The 24,092-nt window shown below is 32.8% G+C and overlaps 4 protein-coding genes and 1 long non-coding RNA gene across 7 annotated transcripts in view; 3 read left to right on the top strand and 2 right to left on the bottom strand.

Annotated features, from left to right (window-relative positions):
* Positions 1-1,127: 1,127 nt before the first annotated feature.
* LOC121125442 (uncharacterized) lies at positions 1,128-4,006 on the top strand. The gene is made up of 2 exons (XM_040720645.2): positions 1,128-1,602; positions 2,275-4,006. The coding sequence occupies exon 2, from the start codon at positions 2,287-2,289 to the stop codon at positions 3,640-3,642; it is 1,356 nt and encodes a 451-aa protein (XP_040576579.1). The 5' UTR covers positions 1,128-1,602; positions 2,275-2,286; the 3' UTR covers positions 3,643-4,006.
* Positions 4,007-4,270: 264 nt separating this feature from the next.
* On the bottom strand, positions 4,271-7,039 carry LOC139906096 (uncharacterized). Its single transcript, XR_011781359.1, has 2 exons — positions 6,924-7,039; positions 4,271-5,110 (listed from the first exon to the last, which is right to left on the bottom strand). It is a non-coding gene; the product is annotated as an uncharacterized lncRNA (long non-coding RNA).
* Positions 7,040-12,545: 5,506 nt separating this feature from the next.
* Positions 12,546-24,092, top strand: part of bif (protein phosphatase 1-binding protein bifocal) — a 33,008-nt gene continuing 21,461 nt past the window's right edge. Inside the window, exon 1 of one of the 3 annotated variants that reach the window (XM_040720521.2) lies at positions 12,546-12,936. In XM_040720521.2, coding sequence (XP_040576455.1) covers positions 12,844-12,936 — 93 coding nt within the window. In that variant the 5' untranslated portion in view covers positions 12,546-12,843. Of the gene's footprint in view, positions 12,937-21,594; positions 21,792-24,092 lie in introns of those variants that run through there. The other 2 variants (XM_040720528.2, XM_071889186.1) reach the window with 2 other exon arrangements.
* On the bottom strand, positions 13,232-15,089 carry LOC139905859 (WD repeat-containing protein WRAP73-like). The gene has a single exon (XM_071889645.1). It carries the CDS (start codon positions 14,670-14,672, stop codon positions 13,335-13,337), a length of 1,338 nt encoding a protein of 445 aa, XP_071745746.1. The 5' UTR covers positions 14,673-15,089; the 3' UTR covers positions 13,232-13,334.
* On the top strand, positions 15,124-18,598 carry LOC121125372 (uncharacterized). The gene is made up of 2 exons (XM_040720544.2): positions 15,124-16,553; positions 16,616-18,598. The coding sequence occupies exons 1-2, from the start codon at positions 15,233-15,235 to the stop codon at positions 18,289-18,291; spliced, it is 2,997 nt and encodes a 998-aa protein (XP_040576478.1). The 5' UTR covers positions 15,124-15,232; the 3' UTR covers positions 18,292-18,598.

Here is a 24,092-nt window from a genome sequence, read left to right as displayed (position 1 = left end):
GAAGAATGTCCGTCGCACTTCTTATACAAATTTAGATTCACTTCAAGCTACCATCATGATAGCGTAGTACTCCATGGCCTCGGTCTTCATCGTCAAGAGCTGACGATCTGTTCACCAGCGTATCAAGGCTGTAAAAAAAAGACGTTTTGAATAAAATATAGCTAAATATAATATTTAAATTCCATAAGAATCACATTTGTCGTAATTTAGTGATGCTTCTGCAGGCTTTGGATCCCCACTCTGTAGATTTGTTATCATGTTAAATGAAATGTGGTCTCATATACATATATACTTTCATGTAGGGAGTTATGTGTGTTATTCTCCAATAATTGTAGATCGATGGTATAAGCGAGCGCTCAATACTTATTCACTCGATCGCTCACTAGCTGTATCATCATGAGGAATCCTATTTATCATTGTGTTCTTGCCCAATCATATGGGAATTCCCTTTTAAAAAAATTGAATCATTTTAAAAAATATGGGTAGGATCAAATATGAGAATGTATGAATAAGCATATACTAATTAGATACGGGGGACAATTTTGAGTGAGTCACTCACTCGGCCTCCTGGATGATGAGATGAGCGTTTATCTAACTCTATTTATTCCTCGTACTTCTTACCATCAATATACAGCTTCCTCATAAAAGAATAAAAAATTATCCTTCATTTATTATGTTAGTGTAGTATTATAAAAGAGTCATCCCGTTGCAATGTATCCCTACCCCACAAATGTCAGTAGCCCCAGAACTTTCTAATGATAATTATAAAAACAGATAGACAAAGATATTATTATGTTAGAGATTGTGTATCAATGTGCAATGCTTTTGCTATTGGACAAAGTCCAAGGAAACAAACAAACAAACACAATGGCCGGGGAGGAGGGGGATGCACTTTAATGATGATTAAAAACAACAACGGAACATCCGGCTTTTTACTTACTCTGGTATTTCTTTCTAGAAGAAAATATACATATTAATTATTATATATACTGTGGGTGACTTTCAAATCCATCAAACACCCGTTATTTTTTTATTCTTTTTAAAGAAAAAACACCGGTTAAACACATTAACAATTATACCGATAATAACAAAAGTTATCAAGAAAAGTACGTAGTCCTGAATCACTTAGGCTCCTTCTCCACTAAAGAGTTTGCGTGATACATTTTCTAGTCTCTTCTTTCAAATGCTTCTTAGCCCTAGCTATATAATCATGAGTGACTCATCTTCTCATTAAGAGGAATTATATATAGTACTTATATCTATATATTTAAATATTATAGTCTATGGATTTACATGGAATGAAAATGCTCCCCACGCTTCCCGGCCTGCCACCCTTAATGTTCCTCTTTCTCTCTCAGCCTATACGTACTACATTTATACATATATATATATACGTATACTAAACTTCCGTAATAATGAATCCATGACGGTAACTTGACTTAGTAGATCTCTATCCTTCACTTTGATAAGATACTTCGTGCTCCAGGATTTGTGCACTTCTCTTCCTATTGTGTTACATCTATAATTCTTCATACCAATAACAAGGGTTGCTATTGAGATAACAACAACTACAAGGACTTGAATTAATTATTTTCATAAGCTGTAAGTTGTTTTATAGAATTGTATTATTATATGAAATATCAGGGATTTGCTCCTCTCCCTCTTTGTATGATCCGCATCCTGCATTGATGTTACCCTCATTAATTATACTTATTTATGTATCATCTGCCTTGAATATGTGTCTGTCTCTAATTTGACGATCCTGATTTGTTTACTTTATATTTATATATAATATTATTATTTCGAGAATGGGTTAACATTTGACAAAATTAATATTAAAATTACTTATAATTTAATTTTGTAAGCGTGCCAAATTATATTATTAATGAGATGGATGGACAATGCACTGATCAGGAAGGGAGAACGTATGGGGTCAAAGAACACGGAATCTAATACACCTGAAATATTTAACTTTAACTGACATATATATATATATGTATATATTGTAGAGTACATTCCCCCATAGTTTCTTAGTTTAAAAGAAATTCTCTCCCTTGTATCAGGAAGGGGAAAGTCTATTTTTGTTGTTTTCGTTATTATTTTCGTGTTTTTTGCATGACTGCTCAATTTGTTCCCCTTTTCAAAGTATCCACTGAGCCCAACTATTTTTGTTACACAAATTATAAAAAAATTATTCATAATTAGTAACTTATATTAATATTTACATTTATTATTACTTTTAATTTTTTATTTTCTCTGGAATTTTTTATATAGATAATCATTATCATGGCCCCAACAGCAGCAAGAAACGTGGCTCTTACAAAAAAAGAGGACTTTTTCTCAGATCCTTTCTTCTCAGATCTCTTGACAGAGAGCGATGACTCCTTTCAAAAGCGTATAACTGTCTTCAAAGACAAGGGCGGAGCCCTTGCTCTCTCCAGAGGACAGCCCGAGACAGCGCACAATCTCCAAGTCTCTTGCTCTAATGATCAATTCCTTATTCAACTCGAACTTCCTGGTTTTTCTCCTGAGGACTTTACACTAAAGACCCGTGATGATGTTGTCATACTTGAAGCCATTCACTCCTCTCAAGGGGAAGTATCCACGTCTCGACGCTATGAAAAAGAGTTCAAAATGCCTCAAGGTGTTCTTCGGGATCAGCTCGCATCAGCTTATACTCCTGAAGGCGTTCTTACTATCTCTGCTCCTCGACAAATTGAAGCCCCCGAGGGTGCTACCATTGCTGAGGCTATGACGGCTGGTTCTCAAGCCTATACAACAGAGGATGGCACAAAGGTTGCGAAGGACAATCAAGCTAGCTCTCAAATGATGACTGCTACCTCGGAAAGTCCTGATGGAACCACCAAGTCCTCCATGTCTGTATCTAGCTCCTCCAGCAGCTCATCCACCATGAAGAGCTCTTCCAATATGCCAGGAAAAATGAGTGGAGATTTCCCTTCCATTGCTATGGGAGGAGGAGGTAGATCCAATGACATGGACTCTATGATGCAAAAAATGATGAGCCAAATGGACATGGGTGGTGCAAAATCCTCTTCTCCTTTTGGAGGCTCAAGTTTAATGTCCCAAATGGGTGGAACATCTTCGATGCAAAAGTCATCTTTCTCTTCCTTCTCATCCTCTTCTTCATCCACTTTCCAGAAGTCATCCTCTTCCATGCTTTCCTCAGCTGAAATGAATCCCTCTCTCAAAATGCAAATGCCTTCCTCTGTTGGAGGACTCAATATTGAAGAATTGAGCACTGCTGGCACGGATGTCTCCTCAATGACTGCTCCACCCCGCTACACTGTTACATCCCCTCCTCCCACATCCGAAGAAATTAAACACTCTGTATCAGGACCATCCACCCGAAAAACGTCCGATGCTTTCGCTCCAGATGCCTCTATTCTCCTTAAACTCAAGGAAGGAAACGAATACAAACTCGTTTTGAATATGCAACAATTTTCTCCAGAGAACATAATTGTGAAGCTAAATGACGAGAGAGAACTCACAATTTCCGCTGAAGAGAACAACGAAAAGTTTAGCCAAAAGCATCTAGTCCCAGAGGGAATCGACTTGGACCAATTGACCTCAAGTTTCTCATCAGATGGAATCCTTGTCATTAAGGCACCCAAGAAGAAATAAATTGATTGATTCCTCTCTATTGAATCTCAGTCAAGTTCGTGTGTTTTTACAAAGTAATGTATATTATTATACTGTTTAATAATATGCTACCAATCCCGTCTAATTAATTATAATTAATGTGAATTTTGTACATTAAGTAGTAATATATTTATATATGATTATTATGATGTCAGTATGATGTCCTCAGTTTTTAATTTATTTCCATTTGTTTTCTTGCAAAAAGTGATCATTCTTTTTAATAAGAAAGATTTTGATTCCATGTTTATAAATATAGAATGAATGTACATCTTAATTTGATATTCTTATTATTATAATATGACCATTTATGAAATAATATGATAATAAACCATAAAAGTAAATATCATCCAACTCTTTTCTTGCTATGAGTTCGTACATTATACATGCATAATTTTATAATTTAATTAATGGGATCAGGGATCGATCTATTATTATTTCAATATATACATATGTATTAGGTAGAGGTCAAGGTTGTTCCTCTTAATAACTAAAGAATAATACTTTATCAACGGACAGAGTTAATAAAGAAAATACCTTTCTTAACACGTAATTTCCATTCTCAATTTATAAATGACATCATTTTAGAGGAATCATACATAAATAGATATAATTTGTGGCTAATAAAGTATGCATTATTTGATTAATTTAAAAACAGCAACATTTTTATCAATTTGTACTTTTTGAATACTCCTGTCTCTTACTTATTTAATGTGAAGCTAATTTTTGATTTATTCATTTCCAGGGACAGAATTTGATAAGTGTTAATAAGAAAAATAAATAAAATAATTTGGGAATCATTTATCATCATCTATCAAAGATGGCGTTTCAGTGCTTATGTATTATTAGTTTATAGATTGATCGCTAGATGCTACTTCTTGTATTATTATCATTACTATTAGTCTATATATATGTTAATACTACTTAATCATCTTTAAGGTACGTGTATTAATTATGTCGTGGTTTGGAGAAGTACATTTGATGCAAGAGGTGGCAAATCTTATTGACTGTGAAGGAGGACTAATTATTTTGATTTTTTATGAGTGTACTATATACACTACACTACCACCCACCTTATTAGTTATTACACTATTTTTTTTCATTCTTAAAGCGGAGAGGCCCGACTGAGTAGGAGGATGTTGATAATATATTTCTAGAAGGAGCTAGGTGGTGGAGGAATATATACTGTAGAATTTGTTGAAGGTCGGAAAAGATACTCATGTAACACTTAATTGGTAACTCGCAAGTAACTATGATTGACATATTATATATGTGGCCATAGTATAGCCCATGGGTGCCGAAATCAAATGACCCTCCCCCCTTTTACTTTTTCGAAGACTAAGATTTAAATAAATTATGTTATTTGTTTGTCATCAATATATGATGACGTCATTTTGATAACTTTTGAATTGGTTCCGGACAATTCAGCGTGATGTGTTAGAATAAAAGCAACCTGAAAACAAAAATAAAATTGAGTAAATATTTGAATTTAAAACACTTGACTTATACTATTTATCAAGCCACCCAATCCCGCCATAGCCTAATGTTAGATAGGTCTTCAGGCTGAGAAGATTTGTAGGTCCTTTTACAATATACAAATCTATCCTAAATGAGAAATCCCCAACTTTATAGGGTTGGGCAGCAAAACGTGGACTGTTAATTAAAGTGTATTTTCTTATTACTATGAAAAGGTTTAGTAATTATTTTTTGATATTCTATTTCCACCGTCTTTTTACATAAACAAACTATACTAAGATCGATTTTTCTAACCCAATCTAGACCAAACTTATTTAAAGTACCAAATTAGTTCGATGCACTAAAAATTATACCGGTCTTAGACCAGTGCAGAACGCCAACACTACTTGGTACCTTACAACTAAAGAAAATAAATGTATTTTTATCAAAAAAAAACAACCTTGATTAGGTTTCTAGTCATTTCGTTATCATGAAGGAATAACAAGCATCTCAGATCTTCTAGATACTGGAGTTGATATGATGATGATTACAGACATTGTTAAGTGTTCTAGGAGCCTGGTTTTTAAGTTGGACAAGAAGGAAAAAATGGAGTAGACCTTCCCAGGATATCAAGAAGTGGAGGGCATAATTTAAAGGGGGATAAAAAGTTCTTCTTATAAAGGAGGGTCCCACTAAGTCGATGAATCGCCTCGCCAACGACTTCTCTGTGGCTTCTAGGACCATCAGGAAGGCTATAATGCACAACTTGGGATTAGTTTCTTTCGCAAGGACCCCACGCCACCTTCTAGAAAGGGCACGAAAGCCAGTAGACTCGAGAGGTGCAAGAAAATCCTCACATGGATCAAGGCAAAGGGGTGAATTGTGAAAATTTTCTCCGAAAAGAAGATTTTCACAGTCGATCAATTCCATAACCGCTAGAACGACCGCTGGCTTGAAGAAAAAAAGAGGTCTAAGGGGCTTATCACACCAAATATCTCGTCCAAACAATGGTCCTCGGTGTTATGGTCTCTTATTGAAAGAAGATGCCTCCGTTCTTTTTCAAGGCTGGATAGAAAATCGGCCAGGGAGCTACTATAAAGTGCTTAGGTGCCATAGATGAAGACCAAGTACATGGAGGGGAACTACGTGTGGACTCAGGACGGCGTCCCCTCTCACACGTCTACTAAGTGCCAAAATTTCTGCGCAAATAACATGGCTCGATTCTGGTCCAAAGTGATATAGTCAGTTTTTCATCAACTTCTGCTGCATGTCCTTCATCCGACGTGTAAAGGCTGTGCTGATAATGAAGGTACCCATATTTAGTGAAAAAAGTATTGCAAAAACTTTGTCTACATATTTTATTAACATTATTTTTTTGCCTATTATAGAAAATATAAAATTATTGATGTATTTCTAAATGCATCTTTAGAGTCCACATTTTGCTGTCTTCATAAATAGGTAGATATAAACGGCCCAATATTTCATAGACATATTATTTCGGTCAAATATGGACTTTATATTCAATTTAAAGAATAGTTTGATATGAATATCTTTCATTTGGTTCCAATATGCGCTTTCAAATGGAATTATCCACAATTTGTCTTTAATTGCGACCTAACTTCAATTTACGGTGCCTTTGAGTGATGGATTATATTAATTTATTCATAAAATGGAAATAACTTATTAGGGTAAGAATAAAAAATATGTAATCCATGCTCAATTTTGATGATTACATTATTACAAGGCTTGGAATGTTTATTACAACATTGAGCCGTATTCTGTTTTACAGAAATCTGAAAAAAAAAACTTACGAATTTGATGAGAATACAATTTAAATGATTACTCCTTTAGCTTAATACACCATCTGAGTCATGTATTTTTCCACCTAGAGAGACGGCCTAGAAAATAGAGAGAGTCTACTTTCATTAGAAATCATCATTATTTACTTTTTACACAAAACGTAGATGAGAGTTGAACATCCATTTTGAAATTCTTCAGTGGAATCGAAGATGTGGTCATAATAATATGTAAAAGGAGTGTTCTGTGTTCATTATCTAGCTCTCTCTAGCTCAACGTTCGCTATGATAAATGAAAAGGTTGCGTAACTGAAAAAGTAGAAAATGTCTTTAAAAAATTATCTATTGTAGGAAATATTTTTCCAGAAAAAAAAAATGTAAGTCAATAATTATAATATAAATAAGGAATTGTGATCTCAGACCATATGTAGACTCAATTTTAGAAGGAAGGCCGGATCGTAGGTATATATATTATTATTTTTGAATTATCTTCATACACAAATATTGATTATTATTTTAAAAAATGAAGTCGAGGAGGTTCTTCTCTCCCCCTATAAAAACAACCGAAACACACCCATATTCTGTAGGATTTACATAAAATATCTTCTAATAACTAACATGAATATAATTTTTGTTCAAGGTATTGAGAAAACAGTGCTCAAATTACTCATTAATAATCGTCGCCTTAATCCCAAATCGATTATATAATGCATTTATGAATGAATTTGTGCATTTTTAAAGAATAAAAATGGACAGGCTCCCTCGCGTTGTTGTCGGAGTTATTTTTAATAGAGTGTTATTGAAGAACACTTGAAATTCCTTAGCAGAGACTAAATAGCAATTTATATTTGACCTTATCTCCATAATAGTATATGTGTCAAGGAAAGATAACTAGTCGCATAGCAAAGATAAATTTTCTTACATACGAGGGATTAATACAATAAAATCAATTCATTATCAAATTTATGTTTTTCTATGACATACACAACAATATGTACATTGTACACGTATTTAATATACTTACTGGTGCGTCTGCAAGGAGAGAGCTGGAGGGGCTGTAGCCCCACCCCCAAATTGAGGAATTTTTTATTCTTAATATAAAATTTAATATTTGAAAAAAAAATTAATTAAATTTTCAAATTTTTTTGGAAATAGCTATAGGTTATTTAATTTTTTTTAAAAATAGCAATGGATTTTTCAAATTTTTCTCCGAAAAATTTAATATTTCAAAGTTAATTTTAGAATTTTTTCCAAAAAAATTCTATAATTAAATTTCAAATATAAAATTTTTTGAAGAAAAATTTGAAAAATTCATAGCTGTTCACAGAAATTAAATTTTTTAGGAAAAAATTTGGAAAATTTAATTTTTAAATTTTCTAGTAAGAATAAAAAAAATCCTTAATGTGGGGGGGGGCTCCTCCAGCCCTCCCCCTGCGGACTCACCTGAGGACCAACAGGCTTAAGACCGGCCCTAAGACTGAACTGGACCAAATAGATGAGGACTGACACTACTACATATGTCTGTATTGTTTGAATCTATTTAAAAATTAATTTAGTTCGTTTTCCCCCCAAAAACTACATTTGATTGCAACCTGTTTAATGTTGCAATCCTCCCCCAAGCCAGGGATGATTACTACAATTTAAAAATAATATTTGAGTTAAAAACTAGAATGGGCACTCAGTAGAGCGCAAAACCTTGACTAAAATCCAATTAAGTTATGTATCTCATTTTTTTCCAAAGTTATGATCAATTATACATTTTTACATTTTGTGTTACGTTGACCTTTGTCCTTGACCTTACAAAAATATTATGGCCTTTTACGGTGACTATAATTAACGTTTATCGTAAACCTGGTAAAGAAAACATAACTAATGCTTTTAACATCGTTGTGGAGGTATTTTAGAATATTAAATTCAATAATTATTTTTGAGGAATAAATCACTAGACCTTTCAAGGGGTTATATTCAGTATTATCGGTGTAATTCACTCTCACATATCTTCAGGGTCCTACTCAAACTAAAAAAAAACTTGCTTTATGTGAAGTGTTATTATTAGTGTTGGATTTTGGTTTGGAAATCCTAGGTCAATCTGAGACCATTATGATTTTTGTAACACCAGAATAACTCCATCTTTTAAATAAGTTCAGTCAAGATCGCTCCAAGGAAAAAATTGGTTTAGTTCGGTCACAAAAAAAAAACCTTATTTAAAATTCGGTCTAGACCAATTTTACATATACATTATTTTTGACGTCATATCTGCTTTCAAACTACGAACAAGGTACAATGATATCATACGAAGTTTAAAGAGGGATAGTTCAGAGAAATTTTCATCCTGTCGTCGTCCCTGAAATATGGAACTCCGAATTTGGTCATCTCTTGAAGGGGATTATCGAGTTAACAGTATATTTATTTGATTCCCTTTATCGTCCTTTGATTCTAACTCTTGGAGAACACATAAGTCCACTTGATCCGATTGTTATAAATTAAGAATGATCATACCTAAGCAATTCTCAAATTAAAAGTATATCTTAATTTCAAATTGTTATATATTTTAGTTTTATGCTTATAATTTCATATTGTAATATATGGACGGATAGGTTCTGAATGTTGTAATATATATACCTACAGTATTTGTTTTAGAACATATTGTGTACCTTTTAAGATTTTCAAGGTTATCCCGATATTTATAATCTATGTAAGATCTTTGTTTAATATAGTGGAAACATCAATTGACTGTCGATCTAGAAAAAAAAAAATAGTTATCTCATAATAAATGAGACCGAAACATATCGGTCTACGGTCCCTGAGTTCAGCTTGGAACAAAAACGATTTAAAAATATCACTTGAGACCGAACCAAAAAAACAAACCGGTGCTGGACCGAGCCTTAACAATACTAATTATAAAAAATAATTAAGAATATTAAACAATATCGGGATAACTGCAACACTTGTTGCAACTGTCCGTTATGTACAGTATGTGTAACCGAAATCTGAACAGATGTTAGTACAGTAATATTTGATCATATATCCCAAGAACAATAAGAGATAGAAGTTTGAAATTTTATTTAATAAATCATCATATAATGAAGTTATAATTTATTTATTATGATTCCCATTAGCTGCCACAGCAGCCTCCAAAGGGATCCTAAAGACTTCCTGATATAGACCTAATCCATTTTGACCCAGGCTGCAATGATGGAAGCCTTCAAATCATCCAAATTACTTTGGAAGGTTCAATGGACTTCCCTCTCCACAACGCTCCATTTGCTCTAATCCAATTGATTCAGATCCGGTGATAATGGAGGCCACATGGATGTAGGCCAAAATCACATAAATTGGACTCAAGTCAAACATTGGACTTTAAGCCTTAAAGTTGACCCAGAGTCCTCAAATCTGTCCTTAACTGCATATACAGTGGTGCAGGAGTACCAGTATCTTGGAAGCAAAATCAGGATGACATTTCCTTTTGTTGTTTCATGATTTAAACCAAAACAAAATGTTAAAAAAGTTACTCGGAAATTTTCTACATAAAATCATATTCTTTAGAAGTTTTAAAATTGTGACTCTACTCCTAACTCTCGATTTTCATAAGATTTCGGTAACGCAAATTGTACTAAGCGTTAAAATTTATCCTGAATGAGTGAATTTGGATAAATTTGTTTTAATTTACAGTAAAGTCCTTTTATTTGTTGGTCCGATTTTGACATTTTAATAGCTCACTGTTTTCCTTATTATTAACGAAAAAAGCGTTCTCATTGTTATAAACATTGGTAAATTAGCCCCCAAAATAGCTGACATTAATAATCCTGACATCACTTTGAAAACGCTCTTTTGTTTTTTGATCAAAAAAACAAACAAACAGTAATTAAAATAATTGTTATGTAAATTTTGTGTCTGTATATATAGTCTTTTAATATTCGAGAAACAGGACATATTAAACTATGTCCGGTCTCCCCTACACAATAATGTTCATATAGCATGGAACTTCAGTATTTGAGAAGGTTTTTCTCTCAGTGGAAAAGAAAGTTTCAGGTACATTAATGCTTCTTCTTCTATTCATGAGTTCATAATAGGTGTGATCAACGTTCAAATGTACTTATGTAGATGGTATTTTTTTTTTTTTATATTTTCAAATGAAATTCATTAAGAGAACAAGTTTGAAAGAATCCTACGAATAAACATTAAACATACACAAGGTGTGCCGCACATAAAAAAAACACATTAACGCCCAGAGCATTCAATTCCTTATTCTCTCCTGAATGATAGTAGGTTTTCGATAAAGAATTCAACATTATGAATGTAAAAGACTCTAAACCGTGTAAAATAATAGTTTACTAATTACACAATATAAATATATATTTAATCTTGTAAGACTAGCTCTAAATTCCATAGCTAAACAACAAAACTAGCGAAGCATTATCTTTTGTACCTTCAAATAAAATAATAATATTATATTAAAAGACTGTGTATAATTTGAATATTATCTCTAAAACCTATTAAACATAATTATCAGACTTGTCGTCCGAATTCCGTGAGATATATCTTGTCCACTTGACAATTTGGACATACTTTGTGATCATGAAGAAATCGTACATTTGGATGAAGTTGACATACTTCTAAGATCCTACCACATATATTACAAAGTATATTATCGGGAGGTCTTCTGCAAACGCAGTAAGGTTGATTCTATGGAGCCTTACTAATCTTTAATAAGCGAGAATACAAATTTTTATTCAAGCATCTCTCTTAATATGTGCTGTGTACAATTTGCGATTTTTGTAATAGTTGTTGTAAACTTGTATAAGCGAAATTGTACAAGTTACAATTTCTAGCCTTTATTTAAATACAAAATCAGCCATTTTAATTATTAACTATGAATGTATGCATTCATTTGATTTTGTTCTATTAAATATCAATGCATTTATTATGTATAACAGAGTAATAGAATTGTAGGAATTTGAACTTTATAATGTACCATAGATTACTTATCATTTTGTAATTTGCATCAAAATAACATCACTAATATATTGACCATCTAAGGAATAATCAATTATTGCATTATCTCCATCACAAGTACTATTAAATTATTCATCCTGTTTGTAACTTGTACAAATTCGCAATTTGTACAAGAACTATACATTTATAATTACAAGACTATGTCAATTAGGTATTTTTGCAAGAAAATAAAAGATCAATTTGTTAATTTTCTTCTCATTACAGTTCTTTAGTAAATATTAATTCAACTTCAAAGGTCCGGCTGATCAAACTCCACTTAAAGTAATAAAATTTAGCTTAAATGTAGTGATGCCTTAAGTTCTTAGTTAAAATACCATTCAATTCTAAAAACAAATAAATAAGTATCTCGCTTTTGAAATCCCTCTTAATCAACGGATGCAACTCCTGTTTTAATTGGTACCATGCCAGGTTCAAAACTAGTTCTTATACGATGAAGTCTATCTTGAGCTGGAGTACCTCTTTGGAGCCTCTCTTCATTTGACTTGTTAGATTATTTTCGACTCATTCTTTTTTTTAAATTCGTTAATAACGCATACACCGGGTCTCGCACGAGACAGCTGAAGTAATGACCAACAACAAATATACATATTTATTCCAAAGTTGAATGATCTTAACCGGATCAGAATGAGTGAAAAGAACTCGAATTAGACAACCAAAAAAGAAAGAGGAAATATTCCAATAGCCAATCCAGTTTATAATTGAACATTAGATAACTCTGGGACATGCAAAAAGTCCCAGAATAATTAATATCTTTGAGTCAGAGCCATAAGCTGGTTCCTAGTGCATTGTTGGGTGAAATAATGCTATTTAGTTACTCTAAGAATATTGAATATAGTTATTGAAACATTATAACTAATTCAAACTAAGCAACAAAAACTTGATAATGGCACAAATTGTTATCTTCCAAGGAACCTAGTTCATGCATTCAATCAATTCATCAAGCAAGGTGACCCATATTTTGATTCCCCAAAAAAATAAAGACAAGTTAGAAGCCTCATCTGTTTTCGAAAATGTAAGATAAAATTTTGATTAATTCTTGTTTTTATTGTATTATTTTTTAAAGGCGATATTAAACTGTTTATCCCAGGAATTGATAAAAAAAATCCTCGTGTGTAAAATGGGGTTTATCAGAGGGAAAGCGGTCACACTATGCAAGACCTACTAGAGAGAGAAGTCTCTCTAAGTTCCCACCCTATGTTAAAAGTCACAAGTTACACATTTCTCGAAAAGGTCACAATGTACTTAGGACATTTTAACTCGATCTAAGAATCTATTTTTCACCTGAAACAATTAAGTAGGAATCAAAATCGAAGGAATAAATATAATTGTGATTAAAATCATTGGGGAGAGGAGACTAGAGTTAACAAAATAAATAGTGATAATAATTAAATAAGATTGTTGAGGATGAATTCATTTACAGCAAATGAACCTTTCTGTTCCGACACAAGCAACGACTTTACCCAAAGGGTTCCATTTGACAGTAAAAATATTGATCTCAGACTCTTCATACGGAAGACGAGCATTTACCATTCCCATAGGCGTCCATACATAATGAGTTTGATTATGACCTGCTATTGAAAGTCGTGGTTTGTGAGGTTCCCATTCAAAGGACGTTATTCCTGGTCGCTTAAGAACGATTAAACCTTTTAGTTTGAGCTTTTGCACATCCCATACCCATAGTGCAGAGGCGCAGGCATCATTTTTGGCTGCAAGGTATCGGCCTGAGGAAGAAAATTTGATATCCCCGATCCCTAGAGATTTGTTGGATGCTTGGACGGAAGAGGGATTAACTTTTCGTGTACTTAGAAAAGCAGGACGGACAGAAACAACATCCATGTGTGTTTCGATACCACACACTTTGGAAGAGAGCTCAATAGCTGCCTCAGCATCAATATCACCGAGTGGTACATCATTTTCTTCATAAATATCCATGTCATTGGAGTCTAAATAAGAAGAGTGATCGAATAGCTCTGTCAAAACACTCCAAGAAAGAGCGTTGATTAAACGTATCTTTGCATCAAAGGATCCGATAGCTAGGATTTTCCCACTAGGATCCCACGATACAGATTTGATTCCCAAAGCTAAGTTGTATGCCGAATAATCCAAGAGACAGCGTCCATCGATAGAATAGACCAGGATGCGATAATGGAGGGATGATTCCCATAGTGCAATGACATCATCATGGGGAGACCAAGCCAGACCCACAATGTTAACACTGGGTAATTCAATGGAACGAAGGATTTGCCACCCTTCCAGAGAGTCGTATATAGAAAGGATCTCCTGTCCCTTGGATTCCACCACTGCTAGAAACTGTTTAGAAAAAGAAATGAGGTCCAAGTTCTTGGGGAATTTGATGAACGGCACGGATTTATTGAGGCCGGTTAAGTTCCAGATGGAGAGTCTAAGGTTAAACTCCGAGAGTGTGAGCACAGAGGAAGAGTCGGGAGAAAAGAACGAATGTATAACTTTGAGAAAGGATCCTTCACTGATTTTAGCATTCCAATCCGGATCATTCACGCGGAAAACTCGAGTGACACCTCCTGCATTATAGTTCATGCCAAATAGCTGTGAGTTTGGGGACCAAAATAGTTGGTCCACGGACTCCGAACTCACATAATTGGAAATTACTTTGAGAGAGGATGAATCTCGAAGAATAAGTCGATTTGCTGTGGCTGAAAGAAGGTAAAGGCCATTTGGACTCCATGAAACAAGTCCATTCATACAAGGAAAGGAAGAACTAAAGTTCATGAGGCTATCTATCCATGTAAACTAAACGAAATTTACTCTCATTCGACACACGATCCAAATTAAGACAGCTTTTGTAAATAATAAATATAAAATAAAAATATACATCACCAATGGCAAAATAAACGAGAAATTGTACATAAATAGTCAAAATATTGTACAAATAAAAAAATAGCCCTTAATAAAATTACAGCATCTTTACAAAAAAACAATTACTAATTAACACAACCTCCTTGAATTCAAAAGGTAACTAAAGGATTTGTTTACATTTATTAATTAGTTAATATGAACTTTAGCTGTATAACTTCATAAGAACATAATCTTATAAATCTATTTAAAAATTAAAGAATTAAATTTCTTGTACAGAGGTTGAATGTTAAGTATAAAATTGCGTGCTTGTATTGTTGGATAAGATTCCTCGAGGGTAAATACTAGCTGTATTTGTAGCTAGTACATAGTAACTTAGCTAGTGATTGAATTAATTTTAGAGAGAGGAGAAGAGAGTCCGCCATTTTGGTTGACAGATTTAGTAGTGGAGCAGTCCGATTGCGAACCTATAATTGATGGATCGAGACGAGCAAGGGACAACATTCAGTTTGTCTGCTGAAAATGAGGTTGGTAATTTTCGTCGAAGAGGCGATTCCGACGATGAGGAAGGGTTCTGCCTCGCTTGTGATGATTCTTTGACGCTGACAGAGGAGGATATGCTTCGACATCTAGTGGAAAAGCATCCTGAGGCTCAGAACAGAAGTATTCTTACGATTCATGAGGGACGAGGAGAAAAGGAGGACGAAGATGGGGATGAGGGTCTGGATGAGGAGACGACCGTGTTGATTGTAGCTAAATCTCCAGACAAAGAAGAGGGCGATGAAGAAATTGTAGATGAGGAAGGGATCCAATCCTATTTCAAGGAAACTGAATCCAAGGACATGATGGAATGTCGACTTTGCTCCGTCGTGATTCCCTCTTCGGATATCCTCAAGCACATTGTGGAAGTGCATCAACAAGTGGAAATCCAAGATGACATGGAAGAAGAAACTGCCAATTATATTTATCAGGAGGAGTCTCTTTTTATGGACCGCAAACGGGCCTTCCCAGATGAAGAGGATCATCAAATTTTTGAAGAGGATGAGGGAGAAGAAGGGGATTTCAAAAGAATGAGGCTTTCCGATGCAAAGCATAAGGACACTCGAAGTCTCACATGGCAATTCTTCGATAAAGTCAAGGGAGGGGACACAGAGGAAGTTCGTTGTCATATCTGTGACAAACGTTATCATACTGCAGGAGGATCAACAACTGTCATGCATCGTCATCTCAATAAAGAACATCCAGAGCATCTCAAGGAAATCAAAGAAGACATGCTCTCTGATGACCCTACCAAAAAGTGTCTCAAAACCACTTCTAGAAGTGTGGTTTGGACTTACTTTATCAAGGCACATAGTAGTAATATTGTTCTCTGTAAACTTTGTGGTAGGCAATATTCATCAACAGATTCATCTACTGGGATTATGCTTCGCCATTTGAGGAAACAACATGTTAAAGAGTATAAAGAAGAAATATTAAGACGTGAAGCAGAAGAAGAATCTCAGGAAACGTCTAGACCCACTGCCCTTCCTGCTAAAAAACCTCCTCGAAAAACTCAGAGCTCTAGAAGCTCTGCTTGGACCTATTTTACTCGAATAGGGCCCAGTTCTGTCAAATGTAACATATGTTCCAAAGATTATTCCAATATCGGGGGATCTACAAGCGCTATGATCCGTCATTTACGAAAGTCTCACAAAGATATAAGTATTGATGATCATATGAGCACGCCTAGTTCATCTAAGATGAAGTCAACTATTGATTTGGAAGGGGAAGATGGTAAAAAGGACGAAAGCCTAGTTGGTAATGATTATATTACTCTTATATTCTTTTTTTTAAATATTTAATTATCTTTATTATTCTAGATGATGACAGTTCTGTGTTTACTGTTGTAGTTAAAAGTAGTCAAGAACCCGTTATGGAGAAAAGTGCTATGTCCAATGATGTGGATAAATTTAGTGTTTCCGAGAGAATATTATTAGAGGGTATTGCACTTGAAGGCAAGGATTTTATTTACTCTGACGTACAGATAATTTGCCGGGAAGGACAAGTCATTCGTACTCATAAATTAATTCTGGCTTCTACAAGTTTATTTATGTATGAGTTATTAAAAAATATCCCTGAAACCGAAGAAGATGTTATTATATCTGCCCCAGACTTTAGTGGGGATCAATTAAAAGATTTTTTGGATAGAATCTATATTGGAGGGGATACTCTCACTGAAGGAATGCTTGAAATTGTTAATAACTTTCAGTTTAAAATGGATTTTATCGACTACCCAAATAGGAAAATGTTTTCTTCTGAATCGATGAAGGTATATGGCCAAGTTGATTGTCAAATAGTAGATATTCCAGATGTAAATGTTGATGATACACTTTTATATGATTCGAAATCTCTAAACGTTAATAACAGTGGAGTTATTCCCGTCCAAATAACATCTCTTGGTACAGTTATTAATGATGGAAATGAAGAATTTTCGTTAAATCGGGAAGTGACTGTTAAGATTGAAGATACTTCAATGCAAGTTCATGATCATACCAATGCGTTTGCTGCACATCCTAAACGTAAAAGTGCTATTTGGAACTATTTCCTTCCAACAGCTAATTGCAAAGAGAGTTCGTCTTGTATCGAGTGTAAAAGAGTCGTTGGATGTAAACAACGATCAACTTCGTCTATGATAAAACATTTGCAGAGACATCATGAGGATCTCTTTAAGAAATTTTGTCTTGAAAACTCAAAAACTAGCTCTTTGATAAAGACTCCTGTCATGACAAAAACTATAACGATAGATCCTGAGAAAGCAATTCTAGATAAAACGTGTTCCATTTGTTTTAAAGTTTTTAGTACAAAAAATAAAATGTTGATTCATCACAAGGCTGTTCATCTAAGAATCAAGGCATATACATGTGATATTTGTGGCAAATCATATTCTCGAGTGGATTCTCTTAAAGATCATGTTGCAAGTACACACTCCTTGGATGTGCCATCTTTTTTGTGCAAATACTGTGGAAAGACATTTAAAAGACGTGCAACTCGCTTTAGACATGAGAGATTTCATCGTAATGACAGACGTCATCAATGCTCATTCTGTCCAAAGAAATTTTTTACTAGTCAAACATTACGTAATCACGAAAGAACACACACTGGAGAAAAGCCCTACGAGTGCCATGAATGTAGTCGTCGCTTTACAATGCAACATCAATTGACGACTCACCTAAGAGTTCACACAGGCGATAAACCTTACAGATGTGTCTACTGCAATGAGGCATTCAAACACTCTTCTTCAAAAAACAAGCACATTTGTCTCTATATGCCTCGAGAAGAGGCCCATTCCATTTCAGCTGGAATTAATAAAAGGAAGCCCTTATCCTCTGCTTTAGGGCCCTCAATGCTAGAAGAAACCACTGAAGTTATTCTTCCAATCACAACAACTGAAATGGTTAATGATGGAGGGGACATAACAACGACATACCATACAGTCGTTAAAGATTCTGTACTGAAGGATATAAGTCAACACATAGACTTGACTGAAAACTCTTGAGAGCCGGAAATGAATTGAGTTATGAATGGCTTATATGTATAAATAGTACACCAGGAATCATTCTTGAAATAATTATATTCAAATTAATATCACTATTATATGTGTTCAGTTACGTATTTTTTATTTCTATGGGGGATGAGAGCTTTGATCAAAAATCTTCTAGACTACTGTGATAAATCTTTCTTTAGCATTCCTATGTGTTTTGATTTGTTATATTTTCCTCAACAAACTAACTGACAAACAAATAAATGGAATACCTTTGAAATTCTTTATTATAATAAAATTATACTACATAGTACGTACAAAATTTATTTGTGACCCACTTATTGTTCGTATATTCGTTGGTTTTTACAAATTATGTATTATTACTATATACACGTCTACTGTACATATATTTTAAATCTTCAAAAAACAAGTATAACCTGCTAAAAAATTAGTCTTAGTCTTGAAGGTCCCTCAATATTTTGATTTAAAGTTAAATAAAGCAAATCCTAATCTCAATCCATTCTCTAACAACACATGTTATCCTCATACTAGTATAGTTATTATAGGCACTAGGCAACATACAGCAATCAATATTTTATAGCGTATCAATAAAAGAGTGACAAAGGATTTGCAAGTAACTGTCACGTTGATGAATTTAAAAAAGTTCAAATAACAATATTTGAAATATTATTTTGTTTTTTAACACACACCTATTACTCCTACTTTTAACAACTTTGAGGGGAGCTTGCAAGTCCTTGACTCAATATTTACAAAAGTAGATCACAAATATGAAATTTCATATTTTAATTGAGGATTAATTGTATATACATATAAGTATTTGAATATGTACATATACAGAGATTTATGCTCGTATACACTCATCTACGAAAGCTTTATAGAGAAATGAATGATGGAACTTTCCTAAAACAACATATTCAAGGGTATTGAGTATAGGCAGTTAGAACATTGTACTAAGGGGGGTAGCCAAGTTTAAAAAAATACATTTTTGGTTTAGGTATATATAGTGAACCCCGTGGATAAAAGCAACTCCTCTGTTCTAGCACAAATGTTGCTGTTATCCGAAGTGAAGAAAAATCCCCTTGGCTGATAAATTAAAAACATTGGTACCCTACACAATGAAATAAGAGTAAATTATTTTTCTCTGTTTTTTGGCTAAGAAAGATTAATTATTATTATTTTCAAGTCAATTATACTGAACAAGACTACTTCCAAAATTATAATAAAGTAGACAAATGGCATAAGAAAACCAAAGATGCGTGGGAATTAAAAAAAATATTTTTATCAACCGATAATTTTTAAGAATTTTCTTCTCGAAAGTAAAGTTCAAACGTTGCACTTATCCAGATATTTTAGGCTCATGTTGCTTTTAAGCGAATGTGTCTTTAATAAACAGATTTGAGTGTATATTTATTTAATAAATCTTAAGAGCCAGGGTCCCTCACCTAACTACCTATAATCTCGGAATCTTATGAGTACTATAGTATATGCAGTACTACACCAGCTGTTATAGGGCCTATAACTTATAAGTTATAGCACAACCTCATCGTTAGGTTAAATAACATTATCAGAAAATAATAAAGTGGCATATTCTTAGTCAATATGTAAAATTAATGTTCTCTTCAATACTATATTGACAATACTATCAGCATGCATTGTCTCTTTTTGTCATTCTTTATTTAAGAAGTCGCGTCGAATAATGTGTATCTCCACAAATCATTTAAATTTTAATACTAAAATGATAACATTTTTCAGTTGAAATAGATACTTAGCCAGATTATTTCGACATATAAGCTTCAATACAAATTTCTACATAATCCCATAACAAAAAATTGGTAAAACAATAAGTCTTAGTAAGTTGTTTTATACTACGAATTTAAGGATCGATTCTTAAAGGAGTATGTACATTATCAATGAGTTCTACTAATATCTGGAGTTGACCAAGGGTCAATTACTTATTAACCTCATCAAGGGGGAAGTGTATTTTTTATGATTAAAAGTTTTTTTGCAAAATCTTATTGACTTTCTTCAATGTTTCTCCGTTTTTATTTCATCAGTATCCGAGAATTATGTGAAGTCACGTGCTACAATTAATATATCTCCCACAAAGACAACATTTTTGAACTGAAATAAAAAAGTTTTTGATTAAAAAAACTTGGGTAGAATGAGTGCTTTAACCTGTGAGTGGTACATATTTTAACATTTTGGTACAAGTCAATTACAAAAAAAATTACCAAAAATGATGTTTAGATCGAACATTATATTCACATAAGTGAGGCACCATTTTTTTTCGCAAAGGATATTCGCAATATATACATATATTGACATGATGTTATAATAAATATCTTAAAAGGGATTTTGAGATAACTCCTTAAATATGGTGAAATAGTCTCATGAATATGTATCTATATTAATTGAAAAATGTTCTAAGAATGTGCTACTCTATTATTTTCTTAAAATATAATTTATCCCGCCGACGAGGTTATGTAATTAGAGCTAGTGGTACTCCAGTTATTTATAGTACTCATTGAAAGAGTAGTACTTCCCCTGTAATTTATTTCCAATCTATGTTTCTTAATTCTCAAATTTAAAAAAACCCAACGCTACCAAAACTAGACTTAAGACTTCCACAAAACTAAGCAGAAAACTAAACCTTGGGTAAATATAATATATTTTTGTGAGCTGTCGATTTTTATACTGAATTCTCTTCTTTTTATTACTGATTTAAATATTTATTGGTGGAATCCGAATTAACTCTTGTTAAGCTAAGAACAATTTACTATTGGTTATTAAATTAAATTCAATAGTTAGGCGGGAAGACTTGACTAATGGCAATGTAAGATATGTATTACTTTTTTTCCTTCTCGTTTCTGAGTAAAAGGTTGTGAGATACAATAATAATAATAACCTAGTCAATGCTAGTTAAATTATATTACCCGGACACTAATATATATGCTCCATATATATAAAAATATATTGTCCCATATAATACGGGACACTTAATCTACGCTACATTGTAGCTACTTATTACTATTTGTTAGTCTTTGATTCAATGTTTAATCAATGAGAAATCATTTCCAAGAAGATATATATCTATAAGGGGATTATCTTAAAACATAACATAATATGTTCTCTGATGTATGTGTATGTTTGTGAATGGATGTATATAATAATTGCTATTTATTTTATTAGCGGTATATGTTATTTATAAATTTAAGATTAGAGATTTTTATTAAGTAAGTAATAGAGAGCGCGCGCTCTACGTTGATTTTTTTTTCTTTTTTGAAGCTGCGAGTGCGCATTCTTTCGCAAAATGAAGTAACAATATTGTGAACACACAGTAAAATAGCCTCAATAAAAAACATAAGAATTACATCGTCGTACTCCCTGTTTTTTAGTATATTTCTTAATGTTGTAGGGCTTGATGGCTCTCCATGTTTTTTTCCTTCTTTTGTAGTGCTTGAATTTGTGTTTGTTTCCAGAGACTCCTTCCTTGGGTAAGTATCTACTCGTGTTTTTGGAATTTATTCCTTAACAATAATTGACAATTTTACAATTATATTATCGGTCCGAATAACGTATATATAGAATAAAGCTTTAAATCAAATTTTTCTTTTTGAAAAAGAACACTCTTTTTTTTTAATAATTAAATTAAAGGCAATTGAATGTCGTGGCTCATCTTTGCTATCCTTACTAATTCAATATTATGTACTGTACTATAAGTACTCTCTCATAAATCAAATGATGATTACATTACATATTAAATAAAAAAAAATGTACATTGAAAAATGACACTATAAATTGAATGATCTCAATCCCCCAGCGTCGTCTTCATAAAAAAATTTCATCCTTGGCATTATGATAAGGGAAGCATTCAACCTTTTCCTATTAAAGAATTTTTAAGAGCTATTGCTTGTAGTATGTATGTACTATCGAGTATATTATATATATCTTTTTATAATTACATAATTGTTGAGTACTACTATAAAGTATAATATCTATGTATTGTATAGTAGTAAGTTTGTAGAAGGGTAAAAGTGAGTGAAATTCCATTTCAACGACATTTGGTTCGCGTTATGATACCGACATAATATTATATATATATATAGTAAAGGAAATGAAATCCCAGGGAACAGGTTCTATGTGTTTTGTTTTGTTTTTGTTAGAGGAAGACTCTCATTACTCTAATATAATAATGATGATTATACATTATATGTTTATATTCCATCCCCCCTTCCTCATTCATTTTGCTTCAAACAACCCCATTGTGTGATATAATATAGCTTCACTCACTCCTTACCTGGTTCTATTCAAATGTTTGTTTGATGGTTATCAACCCTTTAGATTCTAGGTTGATCCTATGTTCTATATAGTATTTATTTGTTTTATACATATATGTATATATACTAATATAATCCATTGAATGACACAGATCCCATTTGTTTCCGCATATTTGTCCGGTACAAGTTGCGATTTTGCACATATAAACAGATTGCTATCATACAAGATGAGATGAAGGATTTAGAGTATTTATTTCTGGTAAATATCTATGACTTATGAAATGTTGGACGTCCCGGGTATTAAAGGTATAATATTTGATTTGTTTTAAATCCTTCACGATTCGATGGGTGGAATGAAATCCCACCCAACAATTAATGTATTAAATAATATGTCAAAATGATATATTTTTAATAACAATAAGGTATTTACTCAATTACTATTAACTATATATCCTAATAACGTCAATTATAAATATAATGCTTAATGTGCATGGATAAATTAAGAAAATTATGTGGAAGGGAGATACATTTTAGTCTTTAATGATGCTCAAGGATTCTTATTACAACAATATATCTCTTACAGACCAAATGTAGGAATATTGTGAGACTATTATATTTTAATTGATTATTATTATGATAGGTGCCCCCCTAATTGAATAAATACACTGAGTGATTTTTAAAATTTACGGTTAAATATGCAATCAAAAATTCTTAGGATTTTTAAAATCATTCATATTCTCAATTTTCTTTAGTCTTTCTTCTTCTATTCTCTGAATATACAAAATATTAGCATAAAACAAACACAAAACTACTCTAAATATAAATTGGCCGTTTTGGACTATTTAAACAATGGTTCAAAAATTTTCAAGGAGAAAAGTTAAAAGTATTTTGTGTCACTGAGGCAGTATCGGATTCATGGTGGACAATTGCCTTAGGCTTCGCGCTTGATTGTAAAAATAAGGATAAAAGTGATCAAGATTTTCTATTTTTATTAAAAAATAGTCATTCGAAATATCTCAAAAATGGATTTGAAATTAAATTCAAATTTAGAAAAAGAAAGAAAAGAGACACCCTAGATTTGCCATAGACCCTTATCAAATGTTCATTTCTCTCTTAAACGAATAATTATTAATTAATACATAATATCCCTTTCATCAAACTTAAAAACTTTGATAGGAGGGTGCCATCAAATTATATTCTATTACAGAACTCACAGCTTTTACTTTTTTGTTTTGCTACCCCTATCAAAAATTTATAGAGGCTTAGTCTTTGAGTGCTTAATAGAATGATAATATTAGTGTTTAGACTCGATCCAACACCGATTTTTTTTCCGGTTTTGTGTTAAGGGATTTTTTTCTAGGCTCATATACAGGGTGCAGCCTCTATTTAACAACCAACACAATTTTTAAAAAAGATGGATTTTCTCCAAAACTTATCTTCCGATTTTAATAAAAACCAATACCAAATAAAAGTTGAACAAATAAAAAAATATCCTTATTCAATATAATCATCTTTGGC

The sequence above is a fragment of the Lepeophtheirus salmonis genome, chromosome 1, assembly GCF_016086655.4.
Source record: "Lepeophtheirus salmonis chromosome 1, UVic_Lsal_1.4, whole genome shotgun sequence".
Classification (NCBI taxonomy): Eukaryota; Metazoa; Arthropoda; class Copepoda; order Siphonostomatoida; family Caligidae; genus Lepeophtheirus; species Lepeophtheirus salmonis.
Note: the sequence above shows the minus strand (reverse complement) of the source record. Positions and strands in the feature narration are given on the sequence as shown.

What these genes read in the sequence shown, in the direction of transcription:
- LOC121125442 (XM_040720645.2), top strand. Translation starts at nt 2,287, where the DNA reads ATGGCCCCAACAGCAGCAAGAAACGTGGCTCTTACAAAAAAAGAGGAC.
- LOC139905859 (XM_071889645.1), bottom strand. Translation starts at nt 14,672, where the DNA reads ATGAACTTTAGTTCTTCCTTTCCTTGTATGAATGGACTTGTTTCATGG.
- LOC121125372 (XM_040720544.2), top strand. Translation starts at nt 15,233, where the DNA reads ATGGATCGAGACGAGCAAGGGACAACATTCAGTTTGTCTGCTGAAAAT. An exon ending in AAAGGACGAAAGCCTAGTTG is followed by an intron (nt 16,554 to 16,615) that starts GTAATGATTATA and finishes TTATTATTCTAG; the next exon opens with ATGATGACAGTTCTGTGTTT.